General features: G+C 27.8%; 1 protein-coding gene across 2 annotated transcripts; it reads left to right on the top strand.

Annotated features, from left to right (window-relative positions):
- The first annotated feature begins 1,121 nt into the window (after positions 1-1,121).
- LOC106680611 (maternal embryonic leucine zipper kinase) lies at positions 1,122-8,388 on the top strand. 2 transcript variants are annotated; one of them, XM_014420444.3, is made up of 14 exons: positions 1,122-1,259; positions 1,353-1,525; positions 1,812-1,962; positions 2,045-2,154; positions 2,642-2,795; positions 2,868-2,974; positions 4,761-4,928; positions 5,144-5,338; positions 6,403-6,508; positions 6,615-6,713; positions 6,822-6,873; positions 7,071-7,218; positions 7,308-7,411; positions 8,013-8,388. In XM_014420444.3, exons 1-14 carry the CDS (start codon positions 1,229-1,231, stop codon positions 8,227-8,229), a joined length of 1,815 nt encoding a protein of 604 aa, XP_014275930.1. In that variant the 5' UTR covers positions 1,122-1,228; the 3' UTR covers positions 8,230-8,388. The 2 variants fall into 2 exon arrangements, with proteins under 2 accessions (XP_014275930.1, XP_014275931.1); XM_014420445.3 differs by lacking the exon at positions 1,122-1,259 and having other exon boundaries at positions 1,509-1,599; positions 8,013-8,386.
- The last annotated feature ends 4,098 nt before the right edge of the window (positions 8,389-12,486 follow it).

Genomic DNA, 12,486 nt, shown 5'->3' with positions numbered 1-12,486 from the left:
TTAATTTAGTTATGAACTTATTAGAAATGAGAGTGGTCCTTAGTACTTAATCGACCTGTCATACAAATAACTTAATAATTTTGACATTTAATCCAATGAAAAAATTATTATATAAGTATCAAGCAAACAGGAACAGCATTGTCAGCTTCAATAAAATATAATTCATTTCTACAGGTACTCATACATAAACAAGTTAAATAATTATTCAGAAATATAGTAAATGTTAACAGATAATTTTTAATATAATAATTAGAGCCTATAAATGATGTATATACAACCCAATACATAAATCTGTTACCTATAAATTTAACTAGAAAAATATCCCCCAAAATATATTTATTTATAATAGGTAATTTAGAACAGCAGTTCCCAAAATTGTTTTTCAGCACACCCTTCTTGGAATTAAAGATACAAAAGAAAGATTTTATCCTCACATTTGAAAATAATTTATAACATAAACAATAAAATAATTAGTAGAAATGTTAAATATAATTTGAAAAAATAAATAGACTCGTAATTTAGCTAATATTTTTATGTTGTTTTGTTATCTGATATGTGAAAAATGAACTGGTAAGCAGTTTCTGTATAGAGAAATATTCGAATTTAAATTTTAAAAAGTATATATATAAAATTAGTTTTGTTCAAAATATTAATAAAATTTAATAAAATATTTAGGAAAACACTCTTAAATAATTATATCCCTTAGAATGTTAGGCAATAATGTAAAAACCTTTTATAGAAACTATGAAGAAAAACTACATCAACAAATGATAACTTACACTGATTCAGAAACATTGGTTTTTAAAGTAAATCTGTAGCTGAAAATTTGATGAGATATAAATCAATATTGCCAAATTAATGTTATTTCAATAAGTGACAAAAATTTTTTTTTTATCTCTTCAGAATTATAGCAAATAATATTTTTCGGGAAATACATTTAAACATAACTGTACTAAGTATTTTAATTTAATAAAAATCAATGTTTCTGAATTCATGCGTTTGTAATCCAACAATTATTTCAAAATTAGTAATTCTCAAATACAGAATGGAGGGGGGGTACCAAAATTTATATGTATGACATGATACACATATTTAAAGTGTCGACTTTGTTTTATGAGTTACGTTTAAATTTAATTACATAAATTTCACGTAAAAACGTTTATCCTTAAATTCAGTTTCTACTTAAATAATTTTCTCGTTGAACAGACTCAGGCGTTGGCGAAACTTCATGCTAACGGAATTATTCAAAACAGAATTCGGTTTGTATTTGAAGTTCATAACGTATTGTCGTTCTTTGATTAATGGTTTTGACAGTCTGTGTGGTTAATTTTTGTTTTTACGTTTATGTTTAGTGATAAAATTTTTAATTAAAAATATAAAAATGGTGAAATATAACGCCTTGAAATATTTGTATGATGTTGAGAAAACAATTGGTACCGGAGGATTTGCTAAAGTGAAATTAGCTACCCATTTACTAACTGGAGAAAAAGTAGCAATCAAAATAATGAATAAAAACCTGATTGGTGTAAGTGAAATAAGTTTCAAATTTGATTTGATGTGATAGCTATTGTGTATAAGCAGTATTATAGGTATTGAAATGTACGTTTGAATTATTAACACTTTATATAGTTGTTTGAGTGAATTCCTTAGTCATTAAACATGTTTTGAAAAATGCTGTAAAGGTATTTGTATATTATTTCTACAGTTTGTAATGGTAATGATGAACACCATAGTCGATGTTACACTAACCAATAGATGTGCTAGGATGAAATGCATATCTCCCTTCATTCATGCTTTACATTCTATTTTAGGATGGCTATCCACGAATAAAAATGGAATTAGAAGCTCTAAAAGACATATCACATCATCACATTTGTAAATTATATCAAGTAATCGAAACTAAAGAACATTTCTTCATTGTGATGGAGTATTGTTCTGGCGGGGAATTGTTTGATCATATAGGTAAGTTATCAGTTATACTGACATCAATTTAATAGTTATGTGATTGCTCTAAGTTTAGTTTGGAATCATCTTTATGTTTTAGTTGAAAAAAATAAACTCTCAGAATTCGAAGCTCGGTTATTCTTTCGTCAAATATTGTCTGCTGTTGCTTATTTACATAATATTGGCTATGTCCACAGAGACTTGAAACCAGTGAGTAATTTGTTCTTTTAATACTTTATGTTGCTATGGTGGAATGAAGGTACTTATGAATTAAACCCGCCAATTTATATTTATGTTGTTGGTTTTAACCTGACACTATAAACTTAGTCATATTTATACAAATTTTGACTTGACATCCAGTGAAAAGGATTCGTCAGGGGTTTATTTTCCTTTTTAAGCAAATATAGCTTGAGAAAGTTGACAGCTTTTAACTCTATTAGTATAATAATAATAATATGGTTATTTACTTATAACCGGCAAAAACAGAAATATGTTATGGCAGGTCTAATAGATAAGTACCAATATAAATTTTATTACTATCTTAAGTGGAGCAAAGGGTGTATCTAAATATGTGATGTTATTTAAGTTGATTCTTTAATTGTATAGTATGTGGCAAAAAAATAAGGCTTTCTATATCTCCTTTAAATAATTTTATATTCTTATCAAAAAGTTTATTTTTATTATTTAAATATTTTAGGAAAATATTTTATTGGATAGAGATTTGAATTTGAAATTGATTGACTTTGGGTTATGTGCCAAACCTGTTGGTGGCATGTCTTCACATTTACAAACCTCTTGCGGATCCCCTACTTATGCTGCTCCAGAACTAATAAAAGGGCACCAATATATTGGTAACATTTTAAGGTTTTTGAATACTATATCGATTCTCACTGCTATGTTAGGAATGACTTAATTAATTTTAGGTGGTAAGGTTGATGTATGGAGCCTTGGAGTACTTCTGTATGCGTTGCTCTGTGGATTTCTGCCATTTGACTGTGATAACATAGAAAGCTTATACAAAAAAATTTTGGTAAGATTCAATATATTTTTAGCATAATATATAAAGTAACAACTTTGTTCACTATTTTATAATAAAATTATCTCGAAAAACTAATTTTTTTCAAAAGATCAGTCACAACCTGTTGGTACTATTCTTTTCTAGATATTTCTTAACACTTAAGATTGAGACTTCAAAAAGGAATTTTAACTTGTAATTATGAATCTTTTCAAATTGTATTTCTTGACTTGTAATAAAATATCAAAGAAAACCAATCATCACTTTGTGAATTTCTATATTAACTGTTTTCAATGTTATTATTTCATTACTTTTGAAATAATTTTTTTTAATGAAATTATAAGACTGAATTCTCAAGAATATTGTTTTAGAAGGCGGAATTATCCACATGAAGAGACTTGAAATAGATGACATGAGAGATTGAAAAGGCTTCCTCTTGGAAGTTTTATTACTTTGACATTATTTGTAAATAACAGTGACAGAGAAATAACACTCTGCAGTACAGCTTCATTCACAAAATTGCTTTTAATCTTTGTTTCACTTTTAAAATTAGTCCTGGTCAATGTTAATTTTTTTCTATCACTTACCTATATATGAAATATATAGTAAGTGGAAGTGTTGCGATTATGAAAAATTTTTAAATTCCAGTTTTCAACAGAAATACAGGTTTTGAGGCCTCCTTAGTTCAAATAACCAAGTCTCACAAAAAGGTCTATGTGTTGTCAGCCTAGCTCAAAAATGAAAAGTTGTAAGAAACTGAAATTATATATTCAAGGTGGTATATGCCTAGAGTGTGACTACAACTTTTTCCATGTAATCGAATGGCCAGAAGTGGCACTTTATAATCTCGATTTTCTCAAAACCACCGGCTCTTGCGATTTTTGTGTGGTGTATACTTAGGGTGTGTCTGCAACTTATCAAGGTGGTATATGCCTAGGGTGTGACTACAACTTTTTCCATGTAATCGAATGGCCAGAAGTGGCACTTTATAATCTCGATTTTCTCAAAACCACCGGCTCTTGCGATTTTTATTAAACTCAGTATATCAATGTACAATTGAATGTTCTTCAATATCAGATAAGTCTTATTCTCTTTGAAATAGTTGGGTTAAATAACAAATAAAACATCTTTCTCTAAAATACCTTTAATTTTGTTTTGTTTTTAGATTCCATTTCACACTTTTACTTGTGATGAAAAATGGATAAATATAAACTTTGATAGGATTAGACATTTAACTTAAGTAGATAATAGAAAAAATATTTGTTCATGTTAATAACATAGGAACAAGAGTGATAGTATAGACTTATTATATATTGATAGCAAGACAAAAATTTTATGTAAAATGCTATGTAACTAATAAAGTTGTAGGAGGTTATGAAGAATAATGAAAAATTGTCTGCAGGGGACTTTTTATATTATATTAGAAATATATCTTTTTTTTTATCAATTTCCTCAGTGTCCAATCAGCCTACAGGGTTGTCACCTATTGTCATTAAAAACAGTTTTGTGAAATAATAGAGATGTAAGCAGTGAAAACACAGTATATTAAATTTCTACCTGAGTAGAACCAATGGGAATGAATGCGGTGTTAGTCAATTTCATTTATTGCATATTTAATTTTTTTCATGGCATTTCCTTAAATTATAGTTGTATAATATTTAAGTTCATTTACAAATAATTCAATTTAATATACTCAGTTAAAACTGAATGTGAATATCTCTTGAAGCTATACACTCTAATCACGCATTTTATGCTCAAATTGATCTGTCAATTTTAATTTCTTTAAAAAATTTTCTTTCAGTCAGGAAAGTATTCAGAGCCCTCATGGTTATCTGATGAAAGCAGGAAGATTATTAGAGATATGTTACAAGTTGATCCAAAAGAAAGAATTACGATTGATGATTTGCTGTCTCATCAGTGGATTACAATGGGATGTTTAGATCCTGTTACTCAGATAAGTTTAAATATAGTAAGTAGGCATATTTAAATTTTCAAAGTTGTATATATCAAATATACATGACATGCTAACCAATGCTGCTGCTTTAAAAACTATTAAGGGTAGAGGAAATATTGACCTTAATACTGAATGAATTTGCATAGTATGAGAACCTATGGAATATGCTATAATAACATTCTCATTGATCATTAAACTGTTTAATCTTACTCAAATCAATTTTGTTTTAGTATCATGAAAAAAATAATGAAGTTTTAAACGCCCTCGGGCGGTACCATATGATTGAAAGTGAAGAAATGTGGGAAAGGATTAATAAGTGGGATTATGATTATGACACAGCTACTTATCTTCTGCTGTTGAGTAGATCTAAACAAGGGCTCCCCTTGAGGCTTAGTACACAGTCTCGGTTGAGGTATAAGATTCAGGTATTTACAGTTTTTGTTCCCATTCTTTCATAACTTAAGAATAAGATTAGCCTGACCAATTCAAAAATTTCACACAAACCTTAGGGCTTTTTTCAATTTTAATATATGAAGGATTCAGTACAAGTTTAATTGTTAATTTCAGAGCATTGATATTATGTTGACTGTTGAAGTATTTATTTGATTTTGATATGAATATCATTGCAAAAGTGTTTTCTTAGTTCAGCCATTTTTTTATTTAAAAAAAATAAAAATAAAAGTCGTAATTTCAGTTTATTAAAATCTGTTTGTTTATAAAATATGAGCATTTTGAAACTCAAACTAGTTCCATTAAAGGTATGTCATTTGGGTCTGACAATGATTTCTTAAAACTCAGGAAGTACTTAAAATTAAAGGTCGCTTTAGAAATTTTAGAGATACTACTTTCAAATGAACTTTAATATCCTATTATCGTCAAATACACCCATATCAGAGAACTGAAAAATTATCACAATTGTTCTATGAGGTATCTATCTCTGTTTGGTGGAATAAAACATTTTATAACAGGAAAACAAAAAGAACAAAGATACATTAATTCATATACCATAACCTCTTTTAATGTTTTAAAAATTTGTGGGGTCACTCCATTTTTAAACGAATAACATTTTCTGATTATTAAAAAATAAAAACTAATTTTTTATTTATTTATCTTATTGTAGAAATAGAAACACAGATTTTATATTTGTTGTAAATCTGTGGTTTCGATCAAAATTAACCAATGTCCAAATCCTGTTCCTAAGAAAAATGAAACTGAAGGTTTTCTCTAACGAGAATGGATTTATAGACTTTTATTGTTCTAGTAAAAAAAAAAAAAAAGGCTAGGCTATGAGAACATTGTTTTTGCATGTAAAAGTTTAATTTTTAACATACAATAATACATAAAAAATTTGAAAGTTCTAAACTAGACAGCTCCTAGCCAAAGAAATATGAGTGAATGTAAATCAATTAAATAATGTTATTAATTGATTTTACCTTTTTTAATTATTCATTTTTATACATTAGTTATCTTATGTCCGACTTGCTTGTAGGGAATTCCTCCTACTCCGTGTACTCCCAAGTGCCAGAGTCCTGTGAGACATTCTTATAGGCTTTTGAAAGAAGTTATGAATAACAATGATTTAGGCTCATCGCAAGGTAATGGATCTTACAGGGTTTTTCTACAGTAAAATTCCCTTATTTATGCTTTATTAGCTATATTTGACTTAGATTTTATTAAATTCAGAATTAATGTAATTTTCAGATTTGGTTAATGAAAAAGAAAACGCTTTACCAAGAACTCCGACTAGAACTGGTAGGAAGAGAGGACATCCCACTGGTGAAGAGGATATAGTTTCTCCAAGTGTGTCTTGATTTTTTCCCTTATAATGTTGGATCATGTACTTATTGTTTGAAAACCAGCATATCAATATTATTTGTTATATTTTAATTGTTTTATTATATTTTTTAGTACCAGCAAAAAGAACACCCAGAAAAGCTAGACCTTTGGCAAACATTGTTGAGTAAGTATTCTCTTATTTGATAAAAGTTATTGATTAAATTGATCTTGAGGTACAATATTAGTTATTAATCAGCAGGACTCATTAACTTTATTTTCAATTCTATATACATTTTATCTTCAACAGTCATTCCAAAACTTTTTCAATTATAGCTGATAGTAATCTTGAATTTTATTGAAATTCACTTTCCTTAATTACAGCTCACCATCTACACCGATTACTTCCACTCCAGGAAATAAAATCCTTTGCAGTTTAGAAAAAAAGTTAAATAAAGTACGAGATGTACTGACCCCTCGGAAGAAGACTACAGTTCCTGATTGTTTTTATCCAAACAAATTGACAGCCAAGGTTACTTAATTGTTTATTTGAATCCATATATTTAAAAAATAATTATAAATTCTGTTATTAAAATATTCATTTATTTTATTTAATTGCAGCAAATGTGTAATGTTTCTACAACTCCATTTACCGACCCTGATATGGCTCTCGAGGAATTAAAATGTGGCCTGTTGGCAGCCGGAATCAGCTTTAAAAGCAAGGGGTAAGTTGATCTGGTTTTATTTTTTTTTTAATCTCTTTTATCTATTTCAAAAATAAACTTAACCAATTTTTTTGTGTTGTTATTTTAATAATTAAATTTCATTGAATAATAACCAAAATATGTGTTTATTTTTACAAAAATTTGTAATTAAACTATTTAATATAAAATCTAAAATTTGTGAAATTTACTTTAGAAAAGCGTAAAAATAAACAAAATACCTTTAAACAACCTTTTTTAATTTGTTAATAAAAAAAGTTTTAAGAAGAAAAATTCATTTAATTGTAATGTTTATTTGAATTTGCCATCGTCATTTTTCTCATCAATCTGTTAGTTTTAGTAAAAATTAATTCCAAAATATCTGATGAATATACCCAATCTTGCATTCATGTGGTATTAAGGTCTAGAACCTGAAACTGATTGCCGAAAAATAAAAATTACATTGTAAGTTAACATCTTTATACATAATAAATGGAATATGGTCCAAGAAATCTTCCAGTATGTCACAAAAGTCTTTATATTTTAATCTTAGTTCATGTAACATAGAAAGCCACAATTTAAGAATTTATTCCTATATACAATCCAATGTATAATTTGTTTGTAGGTACCTAATACGTGGAAAAATTGTGGAATCTTCAGACAAAGTTATTAAGAATTGTAAACTTTCATTTGAACTGGAAATTTGTTTAATCCAGCCATCGGCCACAAAGAAAGAAACTATAATTGGCATTAAAAGGAAGAGATTGAAAGGTGATGCTTGGTGTTATAAGAAAGTATGCGAACAAATACTGAATCTAACAAGTTCTGATTTGAAAAAATAATTTTGATTTACATTAATGTAGACAAAACCATAGACTTGTACATAATTGTATATAGAAATGTGTTATTAAATTATAAATTCTGATTATATATTACTAAATATATAAGTAAATATACTTAACCCTTGTTCATATTATATTTATATGATAATTATTAATAAAGATAAATATTTATATTACAAACTAGGGTATAATATGTCACCTCTCCAGAAAGTTGTTACTTTAATAAATAAGAGAATTCCTCAAAAAGACCATAAGCATTGAATGAATATTTCTGAACTGAAAAGTGGTCAAAATTAAAATTCTGATAGCCCTTCTATGAGTTCTAAAAAAAAATAAAAAATTCTTAACGGTATAATAAATTTTTAATATTAATATTATTATCTTATAATTACATTATATTATCGTATTATTAATAAATTCTTTAATTCTTAGCAATTAAAAATTCTTCAAATTCTAATTGCTCCGCTTAGAGGGTTCAGAAAATTATTACTAGTAATTAAATCGTTAAAGATAATAGGTAAAAAGCTCCAGGCCCTCCAACTTGCACTTTTCATGGACATATAAAATTTCCACAAGTGATTTTATCAAAAAGTTTGATCAATGACCGACAGTTCTGTTCTAGAAAATAGGTTTTATTATTTGATTTGTAAATAAAACAGTGTGATACTGCTCCTCTGACAGGAAACCTATGTTTGGGTCAGTCAGTCGTGGCACATATACTCTTTGTCTATAAAACCATCCCTAAATTCCACAACTTCTGATAGGTAAATACGTTTATAACAATAAAGTTCTAAATTAATTACAAAAGTTATTGGCTATCAAATTCACCCTAAAAATCAAATTAGTCGCATGTGTTTTTGGTTAGTATTTTTTTTTGTCTTAAATCATAGAACTATTTCTTAAAATAACTTAGAACTAAAGGTCTTCGAACTGAATGATTTTTTTATTTTTACTTCTTATTTCAGAAATATTACGTTAAACATCTTTGTCTTTTTTTTAGTTGTTTGCCCCTTCCTGAAGTTCTATCAAATAAATTTAATTATTTTCAAGTCTTTCACATTCTTTTAATGTGTACCAATGTTTCAGTCTTTAAAAAAAAAAAATTAATTATTAAATAGTTTTAGATATACCTTTTTGATAAATGTGTTTAATAAAATACTTTTTGTTTACATACATATAAACTCCCTCCTCTCCACTTCATGGCAACTTAGATGTTATATTTCTTTACTTGACTTAGTTTGGTTAAATAATTTCTTGGAGTAATTTACATATTGCATTTCAAATAAGCGAAATAGAATCTTTTATTTCTCTATATTTCATAAACAGGGCCATACCATCAGCTTGAACCATTGATCACAAACAAATTTCTCTCTGTCCTGATTACATGCCTTTAGAATAAGGTATGGTAAAATAACTGCTTCATATACTGATTGACTTCAACTAAATTATTGAAAAATAGGCATCGAGAGTTGGTTTACTAATATATTTGAAGAATTTCAAGCCAAGTTGTGGTCGAGAGAGAGTTTGATCATTTGGTTCCGCCTGAATTGTATATCACCCATCCAGGGCAGATTCTAACTGGCACTGCTTGTGACTTGAAATTTACATAACAAATTACCAAATTTCAATAATTCATTCCTACTACATCTACCCCTAGTATACTGTATACAATATTCTTAAAACACAAATTTTAAATAAATAATTGTAGGGAGTTAAATCTTGGAGCTATGTTCAAAGGTGCCTTAAGCCTCTCATGACGAGTCTACTATGTGTTGGTTACTGCTCAAGCTGCCACAAAGTGACTCCAGTCATCAGGCAAACATCATTTAGTGAAATATATATTTATTGTAAATACTTCAAATGTAGTAACCATATTATATGTTGTAATATTCTAAAATGTATTAATAGAAACAATAAATATTACAATGATTTACTGATCCACTAAAAGCTATTGTCTTACACATAGCATCTCTGATTATGTATAACAGCCCCAAAGAGTGCGAATTTTTCCCTTCAGAGAATTCTCCTGCGAAGGAGGCAGTGAGTAACTATATACATAGTAGATAAGTACATTCTTGTGCTATTGTAGGAAATGTATAGTATATTGAACTTTTATTTAACTCCTGCCTAGTTAAGATCTCATCTTCCTTTCATAAGGACCTACGGCTAGTTCCCATAAGACTCATCCTGTCCTTTCATCTCCTAGCTAGTTACCTAACCTGTATGAACATGCATTGTTGAGGCCTTATGGTATCTAGAGTACCTCCAAATCTTCAATTGGAGTCAAAATCATCTAATCAATCTCCACCAGCTCGAAAAGCTGATTGGACCAGACCTGATACACACTTTACATGATACTTTCTCTTGGAGTGAGTGGGCAGAGCTCCCAAATTATCTGGCCTGGTCAGATCTTCTAGAGGCACCTAAATTTAATCACTACCTTAAAATAATACTATTTATTAATGCCTCACCTCAATTTTATAAATCATTAATACAAATTTTTTGATTATAAATTTCCTATTGATATAACTCAGAAATGGACATGGAGCAGGGCCCGTCCAGTACCCTCAATACATCACAAATTTTTATTCATATTCTTATTCGTATCTTAGAAATTTTCTGTTTTTTCCTCAAAAGAATTATTAATATGAACTATTAGGGGGTTCCGGAAGTGGAAAGGGTACAAAAATAAATGATATTTATTTGATGACCAATTTCCATCTATGTAAGTTACACTTTAAAAGTACCCAAATAAATCTTACTTTTCAATAGTATTTTTTGATACCTGGATAACAATTCATAAGAAAAACATTAATTCAGAAAGGTTGTCTTTTATACAACTTACGCACTTTTCTTTCGAAAAACTATAAAGTCAAATTAAGTGACATTTTTTCTATTCATGATAGATTTCTATTTGATAATTTTAAAAAATACTCTTGAATGGATCAGAACCAACAGTATGCCTTTATCAATTAAATTCCTGACTAAAACTTCAGTTTCTACCACCTCCTTCTAGTCCCCATAAGACACTATCACAACTTAAACCCTTTTGACTAAGAACCAAATTGGAATTCACAATTGATAAATCCTTTAATCCCATCAACAATGAAATTTCTAGTGAAACTAGGCATTATTAGAATATTTGGAAAATTCATGAAGATTAAATTGGTCCATGTTATTATACAGACATTTTCGATACAATTAGATTTTATTAGAATGCGATAGGAACGTATAAAATTTTAGAAAGGAGAGAACAAATATTAAAAGGAGAGGAAGATGTGAGGCAATGTGGACATGAACTTTGTTAAAGATTATCAGAAAAATAAATAATTACAGAGAAGTTGCATTTGTAAATTTATTGTATATAATTAAATGGAATTATATAACCTAGTAGAAAAAAAAAAAAAACACAATGTAGAAACAGAAAGTATAATAATGGCAGTGTTCACATAATATACAATTATGATTTATTTAATGTACATAATGTAATATTTAATAACTAATGTACAAAGTAAATACAATATATAAGGATAACAAAAATGTAATCTATAATACAAAAATAATCTTCATTTTTTTTAGATTATTTTTCCAATTTGATTAAGATTTAATATTTAATTACAGTTTCAAAATGCAGAATATCAACAGTTTAAGTACAATTTACCTCACACCATTCAGCCTCAGGTCTTTAATTGTTTAAAAATTTCAGTAATATGAATATTAACATATTTACAAATACAAAAAAACTTTAATAAAATAAAATTCAATTATGAAAAAATATTTTACCCCCCAAAAAAAGAAAGGTATGTTTATGAAGTTATTCATAATAAAGAACTACTCAATTACTCCTTAAGAAAATGGATGGCACAAGAATATTCATATATAGTACACATGACATACATCCAAAGGAATGAGAGAGTAAAAGGTAGCATGGATAATTTCCATCAATAGTCAAAACTATAAGCTCTTCGCAAATAAAATACAAAGTAAAAAAAAGAAGAATATCCTTTGTTGAGGAGGACTAGACTAATTTAAAATCTCAACTTTAAATAATCAAAATGTTTCCAGGACAAATACACATTAAATAAATATATGCCCAATTACACAAATTAATGAAACTCTGGTCAGTCCAACTCTTAAATTAATTAACCAATAGAAACAAAAATAATTTAATCTTAATTGGAAATGATTTACACAATTATTTTATAATTTATAATAAACAGCTTTAAAAAATACAAAAAGTAAAGATTTACTTTTTAA

Source organism: Halyomorpha halys, unplaced genomic scaffold, assembly GCF_000696795.3.
Source record: "Halyomorpha halys isolate HHAL.00 unplaced genomic scaffold, Hhal_1.1 Scaffold270.1, whole genome shotgun sequence".
Lineage (NCBI taxonomy): Eukaryota > Metazoa > Arthropoda > Insecta > Hemiptera > Pentatomidae > Halyomorpha > Halyomorpha halys.
Note: the sequence above shows the minus strand (reverse complement) of the source record. Positions and strands in the feature narration are given on the sequence as shown.